Below are 8382 nucleotides of genomic sequence, written 5' to 3' on the forward strand. Positions count from 1 at the left end.
GGAAGGTGAGAATGGCCATGTGACAAATTGACATGAAATCAATTATGATGTCATCTATAGCTTTATTACATTGCAGTTTCATATTCAACATACACTATGCGCCGCTATTTATGGCGCAGTCGAAATGCCTCGGAAACACAATCAGCTGTTGTGGGTGTCGTCAAGTATGAGAACCTTCATGTTCTCATTCTTAAAAGGAATATTCCCTCTTTTATGAATTCTTCAATGAATTATATTCGATATTAAAGTCCTTTTATTGTTGTTTGAATATTTTAAGCATGCGAAAATAGTGGTCAACTGTAGACAACTTGCACCCTGCTTGTACCAAGATAAGATTTAATCATAAACGAAACGTTCTAGGGTCTGTGCAATAAATCAGTTTCAATGTACACACTTCACCATGCATGGCTGGATCTACACTGTGACATAAAGTTTGGAAATCGTGCAAGCTGTAATGTTGTATTGAGATCTTGGTTGGCGGCCCTTTTTTATCTAGATAAGAATAGCATCGTTATAGGGACCAAAGTTGGAATGAGGCAGTTAATATAATCCAGAGGTCACATAGAAAATCATGTTTGCATTCAGCAAAGTTGACATTTTTGACAAATTTCACGTCATAAATCACACTTTATCAGTGCTGACAATCTACGCTGTTAAACAAACGCTCGGAGTTGGTCTCAAAATGTCGCCACCAAAACAAATATTATTTATCAAATTTTAACACCATCTACAAATCAACGTTATTTTTATACTGAGAGACGTTACGGAAATACTCCTGTTGTCTCACTTTCTTTTTACGATCGACAAATTCTCTCAGGTCAGGGAATTAGCTCAACAAGAGGTACCAACAGGATACTACTACACATAGAAGCCGTAAAGTTGAAGTGGATGAAGTTTATTGATAACGCAGTCAAGTGGGACCAACGATAAGTCTGCAAGGCCAAGGGACCCCAGACTGATAAAATCTAAGCCTCCCCCACAAAGTCATATATTTGAGTGCCAAAGTCAATTTGTTGCCTTTATAAAACATAACCCAAACAATTTTTTCATGGCGAATTTTTTTTCACATTTCCCCCAAAATTTTGATCAAAAAGTGAAGCCTATGATAAGTGCTGACCATTTGGTCCAAAATGATCAAAAGAATTACATAAAAAATCATAAAAATGGTAAAATGTTGCCCAAAAATTACGTGGGAGAAATTACAGCACTAAATGGGTTAAGTGTCGATTCGAGTACCAGTATAATTGTCAATGTCGGTAAACATCTTTTGTCCATACTTAATGAAAAGTAAAACTGTTGGTTGTTTTTTAGTTCTTTTACTTGACCGACCGGTAGTTGCATTGTGTGTTAATTAACACATTGGCCATGATACTTGAGTTAATATAATACCTGAGTGAATCAAAGAAAGAGCTTCCCGTTTGGACCGTCTACATTTGTTTGTATTCCCACCCACCTGGTAGAATTTTTGTCACAGAATTAAGAGAATTATACATGTACCGGGAAAAACTTTTACCTGAAAATTACATTCGTAATACTACGTATATTCTTGATATCACAAAAAGGTAAACAAAGTTTGACTCTGTCCGTTGAATATCTCTGCTCAAGGTCTGATTGTCAACCCAAATCTTACTGCTGCAAACGACTACACAGTAAAGGGTCTCACTTCAGAAATTGCGAATATACTTATGTTTTTTCAGTGTCAGGTAGGTGAGGTCTGAAGCAACATATATTACTCTAAGGAAAAAAGTACTTCACAGTTATTTAGAAGAGCAACATAGTAACACTTTTCTGTCTACGAATGATCAATTTACCATGATTTTATGAGTTACTGGCGTAGGACATTAATTGCCAACGTGTTCCGATACATCTATTCATAGACCCTCGAGAATAACTCGAGGGTCTATGATCTATTTGAACGAGAAAGTCACCGACTGCCCTTCATATTCGATTTTGAAACATACGAGAGGAAATGTTTGGTTTTTGAAGAGGTGATAGTTGATTTTTTCCGAATATTTATGAAATGCTATGGTCCACACTTAGGAGTTTTCTGGAAGTTTTGACCTCGACTTTTGTCGTGAATGCAGCGATACCAGCGTGATTTGAATTGTGGTCCTCGACTCTACATAAAGTCATTTTGGTTTGAAAAGACGAGTCTGTCGGGAAGACATCAAAACAACAGATCCTATAATTGTGACAGTTTGAATCAGAGGTTTCAGCTGTTGAGCAATTGCATTTCAAACACCGCCCTAGCCACCGATGTAACCCTGATAAGCACACATATTTATCAGGGTTGCCTACATTCAAACAATGTTCGCGGACGGGTCAGTCACTGTTGCAATGCTGCTTTACCGTATCTGATGGTGTGTTTTGCATGTATGCGAGATATTGTCAATGAATGGGTTTAAACAATACTCAAAAGGGGCGCCGTCGTTCTTATAGTGAATATAATCAGAGCTAAAAAGATTTATGTGAACATAGATATCAAAACAGCTCTAGAGGGTATCATGTGAGCTGCACATATGTCATAGTTATTCTTAAGTGACAAATTACAAAGCCACCAAAGCTGTATATCTCTGTTCCATAAAAAAATTAGAATATATATTATTCTAGTATAATGAACACGATTTGAACTAAGTTTGGATAATTAAATGTGAAGTAAGGTCGTTTTAACCTGCGAATGTAAGCTCATCTGCTTTTCTTTTTAAGTTATACACACTTGTTTTATGAGTAATTTGTGATATAGCAACACTCAGCTATATGGCACCTAACACTTTTGAAAAATTTAAAAAAATATGAAGATCCAATTATCCCAATTAGTTCCAATCGTGTTACTGGAAATTCTCGCTCGAATGACCCTAGTGACTTTAGACTGATGCTGATATCTAGCAAAGTAAAAAGAAATACAAATAGAGTCTGACTTTCATTGATTTGTTATTAGCGGTGGTGGTGGACAATTAAGTTTATAGACGTGTTCAATCCTGGGACTGTGATTCTCGCATGACTCTCAGTCCAGAATTTAATAAAGTTTTTTTTTGGATCAGGGTATACATGTACCCCTGACAATGGAACGACAATTTCAAAGCACATGTTACATTGAATTGAGGGGGATGGGCCAATAGTCAAAGTTTCTGGCCAAATAATTATGTCGAAAATCTACACCCTTCTGCCAGATCTAAAATCTGTGGGCACAACGTAACGCTCACACAATAACTGTTTAAGTGGGACCACAAGTCGTCGACGAGGAAAACAATGAGGGTCAAATGTCCACGTTTTGTAAAGATTATGTCGGGCCAAAGTTCATGCGCGCTACAAATGGCCGTACTCTCGAAGTGCCTGTACTGTGTACGCCCCATAGAATTTCTGTCTACTCAAAGGCATTCGACTTAATGCAAGCAAACCGTCACTGATACAACCAGTAAGAATAATCCTACTGGTTGCATCAGTGACGGTTTGCTGCATTGAGTTGAATGCCTGTGATATCGACATGTCCGATGATGAACATCAGTGCCCTACTGACCCTGGTACTACATGTGGTATACAAATTTCTGGCCATCATTCTCTGCTTTAACAGTAATTTCTCGATCGAAAAATTCGTTCTGTGAAACGAGGAAATGATTTTTCCAATCACCAACTTGACCTTTGCGTAGATGTCGTACACTACTCACAAAGGAATTTTGGTCTGCGGTCGACGAAATGAGTTTGTAGAATTCGACACCTTGACTCATGGAAGTGAAACTACAGTTTTTCACGACTTCATCAAGTTCTTCATCTGATTTCGGTCGATTCAGGAAATCTGCCACTTTGACCAAGACAGACTTCGAATCTTTCTTCATGTCTTCAAATGTCACATGAAGTACATTTTCTTTCAGACCAAAGCGTCTCCATCCTAACACGTGATCCAACCACGATCCATACCACACTTTGCCATCCACGAAGGCATGGACCCACTCATCCCAGTTCAAATCCATGCCGGCCCAGAGTATACCCTGCATATAATGGTAGTAAGACACACAGACATCTTTTGGATTTCTTGCGAGGTAAATGATTTTGCATTTCTTCTCACCGTCTTGCCACGTCCTTGGAAACAACTGGAATGGCAGATGACAAAAGAGCAAACGTGGGGAAGGCATGGCGTGCAATGATTCTTTCATAGCCTTGGCATGTTGACCATAACTTCCAGGTACATCGTCAGCGTCTTCGTAAAATTGGTCCAGCCTGACAACCTTGTTGGAAGCCGGTAACAACAGATTTAGGTCGGTGTACAGACTGCTAAGCAAATTCAACATCCAAAATGTACCTGACTTCGGGTACGTCAGAACAACAACGTCGTCTGGCCTGATATCCCACTGGTCCATAGGATTAGATTTTACAGTTTCGATGTTGTAAACACAATTCGGGAAATAGCAACCGCGGTAGAAGAAACCAGACCACTCCTTCGCCATTTTGTCACTTCTAACGGCCGTGGGGAAGCCGTGTCCTTAAAATGTCCCAAGTAGCCTACTTTGATGAGCTAGGTGACCGGAAGAAATTTTGTACACTGTAGTGCGTAGGTTTATGGCATGGTGATAGACAAAGTGCCAAACAAACCCAATATAGCTAATTATATTACCATGCCCACCCGTCGCATTTTGATTGGTCGAGCTGAACTGCGAGACTGACCACAAATACACAGTAATGGTTTGATTACATGCCCGTGAATATGAATAATAAGATTAACAACTCAAAGTATCTTAACTTTACAGCTGAAACGTAAATCATAATCATCACAAAATAAAATGGAGCACTTGTTGGCCAAGTTGATATACTTTTTTCTGAAAACACCTCGGATTTTCCAAATTTTTACAGCGGGCGTAACAGTGCATCGCGTATTGTTCAGTTCTGGGGCCCAGTTGTCGTTCCTTGGGAAATTTTCGCAAATTTTGACGGTTTTTAGGCTCGTTGATAATATAATGGAAATAACCGTCCACCCTTACTATTAACGTTCATTTATGGCGCGGGCTCGAGGAAGGCCAAAATTAACGGGCTCGGCAAGCCTCGTCCGTTAGTTTTTGGCTTTCCTCTCGCCCTTGCCCATTAACGTTTATTAAAAGTTAATGATCAGCGCGTCGTCCGTTATTTCTATAATGGACAAATGAATATTGTCATTTTAGCAGTTACGTTATTTTGAACGTGAAGCAATCACATTTTAGATTGCAGGGTGAATCTGGAAAGAATTTCGATATTTTTATATTCGTGATTTGAAAATTCCGTCACAACTCGTTTTCCGCCACGCGATTCAATGTTGTGCCACTTTAATTGAATGTGGAGCAGCCATGCAACTAAAAGCCTTCTGCCTTGTGACAATTTTATGAATGTACTGACATCAGCATAAGGATCAATATAAATAATTATTATACACCTGCGTCAGTAGCCTATGGAGTTTCGTCGTACAGTAAGTTTTGGTATCAGAGGACCCGGAGTCCAATAACTTTGACGCGTAGTACAATAACTTCAGGTGTTATTGGACGCTATTATACCTTTGACCTCATAACACCTTTTTGTCATCACGGGGGAAAACAAGAGAAGATCTTGTGAGCACAGTTCGGGAAATATAATTAAACAATGTTATATGATTGGATACTAGTTACAGCGTGATCTTTTATATCTGTATTTTTTGTCACTTTGAATTTCATTTTGTTGCTTTCACTTTTCCAAGCGTCATGAGATAACCGATGATAATCTAGCAGGGTACATCAGGATTAGAAAGGTCTTTACTATTGCTGTGCTTTTGTATTTTTACAAATACAGGAATTGGTATTTAACGTTTTCTAAGTGGGAGGGGGTCAGTCAAAATGTCTGAGTTAGAGAGGGGGGTTACTCAAATTCATCATGGTAGGCAGGGGGAGGGGGTTACTCGAAATTTCGGAGTTTCCGATGAAATTCCTCCGACCCCTCCAAGGCCGTAAATAATGACGGCTCCCTTAGTACATCGTATTTTATATTCAACATACACTATGCGCCGTTATTAATGCGCAGTCGAAATGGCTCAGAAATACGATCAGCTGTTGTCGATGTCGTCAAGTCTGATAACCTTCATGTCCTCATTCTTAAAGGGAATATTCTCGCTTTTATGAATTCTTTCATGAATTATATTCGATATAAACGCCGTTTGTGTTGTTTGATTATTTTAAGCAAGCTAAAATACTGGTCAACTGTAGACAACTTGCATCCTGCTTGCAGCCAGACAAGATTTAAACATAAAGTGAACCATTTTAGGGTCTGTACAATAAATCAATTTCAATGTACATACCTCACCATGCATGGCTGAATCTACACTGTGACATATAGTTTCGAAATCGTGCAAGCTGTAATGTTGTAATGACATCTTGGTTGGCGGCGCTTTTCATCTTGATAAGGATGGCAACTTTGCCTTACATTGTGGCTGTGTTCATTTGTCATAGGCAACTAAGTTGGAGTGGGGTAGTTAATGTCGTCCAGAGGTCACATAGCAAATCACCTGCTTGCATTCAACAAAGTTGAAATTTTAATGTCTTCCTGATACAGCTCGATCCCTAGGGTATAATTGTGGTTAGAACATGTAGCAACTTGGCTTTTTAAATTATATATATAAAGGAAAGTGAGGGCAATCGCTTCACACATCGTTTTCTAGCTTTGTTAATGATGCGGTATATTGAATCGATCAATGTGGTTTTATGACGTGGAGACACATGGCAAGACACAGGTAAATCGATAGTGCTTTGACCCTTGTCGTGTTATCTGGGTCCCGGAAGAAACTGTTAGGCCTATATGTTAGGCTGCGTTCACAAAAAACTCTGGAGACGGGTGGGGGCAGATTCGAAAAAAGTTCTCAGATTTTTTCAAATAACCCTCTAACAAAACCGCAATGTGCTGAAGTCCCCTCTGCTGACTTACTATAATTTTGAAACCCCTCCCAAAGGAGGGGAAATGTGGCCGAGAACGTGTTCATCCAAAAATATCAAATCATAATACATGGGAGTCTATTGGGCAAAATATTAACATTTCCCCATAAAAACAAGCTGTAGGCTATCTCTACATTTATGTGTGTGTGATAATTCATGATTATGTATATTGCTTGAAATGGCATGTAAAAAGTGCATGTGTGTACAAAAAAATTGATTTTTAGATTTCATCGGTAATGTTGATCCACTATACACTGTAGTCTATGAGGAAATATGAATAATTTTTTACAATACAAAACTCGGTAAATGCATAAAATAATATATGCTTGATTATTGATATTGATGTACCTGATTAGACTATGGTGGTTACAAGTCCATGTGTGTGCAAGAAATTTGATTTTGGAATTTCACCAAAATGTTGATCCACTATACATTGTAGTCTATGAGGAAACTCCCGTCCCACTGTCAGCTCGCAGAGTGAGATCATGAACTTTGTCCGTCATGAAATCTCTCAGGAACAGCTTTTTTCACAATTTACATCATCGGCTGCCCCTGATTTAGTACTCACACTGATACTTTCGACCTTATGTATCCTGTACTCGAAAGAAGATAATTGGCACTAGGTGTGTCTACAACCTAAGTCCTTCACAAGTACGCACGTAAAAACTTTGAAGTTCATCTGCAAAGTTGTTGCTAGTGACGCCAATCATCTACGTCTGTGTGTAATAATTTATTAGTATCGTATCAGGTCTGCTTGGCCCACTCACACACTCTTTGAAGACCGGTCATGCGGTGGGACCTGTGAGTTGTGGAAATGATTGAGACCTGGCACTTTTCAATTTCCTCTCATTGTGTGCATTATTTTACTTCATTCTTTGTTTAGCAAAAGTAAAAGGTACTTTTGATCGGTCATGGTACAAGGCAATGACTATCATATTTCACATAAAATTAAAGGGGATACCCGGATGTACTTTTACCGTGATATGATTTATTTTTGAGGAACTAGTTCACAAAGGAAAAATGTTGCACATCGCACATCAGAAATATCCGATACTATCGAATACTACTGATAGTATAGCCTAGGTTATTTTTGCTTGTCCAAGAACTGTATTTTGTACTATTTTTGTTTGCTTTTCGACAACATCGCACGTCAGAAATATCAGATACCATTGGATACTATCTAAAGTAGATCGTCTGGTATGCTGCACGTTTTAAAGCTATTGCTTATTACAATTGCGGTTGGGTTGTATCACGATCCCATACTCCAATCGCGTTATCCAAGGCCAGTTAAATAAGCTTAAGACTTGAACTTATGAAGAATGACAATGCCTGTATTTCAGCATGGACGACATGACACGCATGTGAAAGCTGCTAAAAAGCACTCCGACAAGTTAAGGTAGTATGCGCCTCGAAAGTGAAAGACTTAAAAAACTTTTGCTCAAACTTTCCTCAAGCGAGCTTT

At 38.8% G+C, this 8382-nt stretch overlaps 1 protein-coding gene across 1 annotated transcript; it reads right to left on the reverse strand.

Annotated features, from left to right (window-relative positions):
* Positions 1–3524: 3524 nt before the first annotated feature.
* On the reverse strand, positions 3525–4442 carry LOC139124407 (sulfotransferase 2A1-like). Its single transcript, XM_070690541.1, has one exon. The coding sequence runs from the start codon at positions 4440–4442 to the stop codon at positions 3525–3527; it is 918 nt and encodes a 305-aa protein (XP_070546642.1).
* Between the last annotated feature and the right edge of the window lie 3940 nt (positions 4443–8382).

Source organism: Ptychodera flava, assembly GCF_041260155.1.
Source record: "Ptychodera flava strain L36383 chromosome 23 unlocalized genomic scaffold, AS_Pfla_20210202 Scaffold_24__1_contigs__length_23054250_pilon, whole genome shotgun sequence".
NCBI lineage: Eukaryota > Metazoa > Hemichordata > Enteropneusta > Ptychoderidae > Ptychodera > Ptychodera flava.

Excerpts from the sequence above, each read along its gene's own strand:
- LOC139124407 (XM_070690541.1), bottom strand. The coding sequence starts at position 4,442 with ATGGCGAAGGAGTGGTCTGGTTTCTTCTACCGCGGTTGCTATTTCCCG.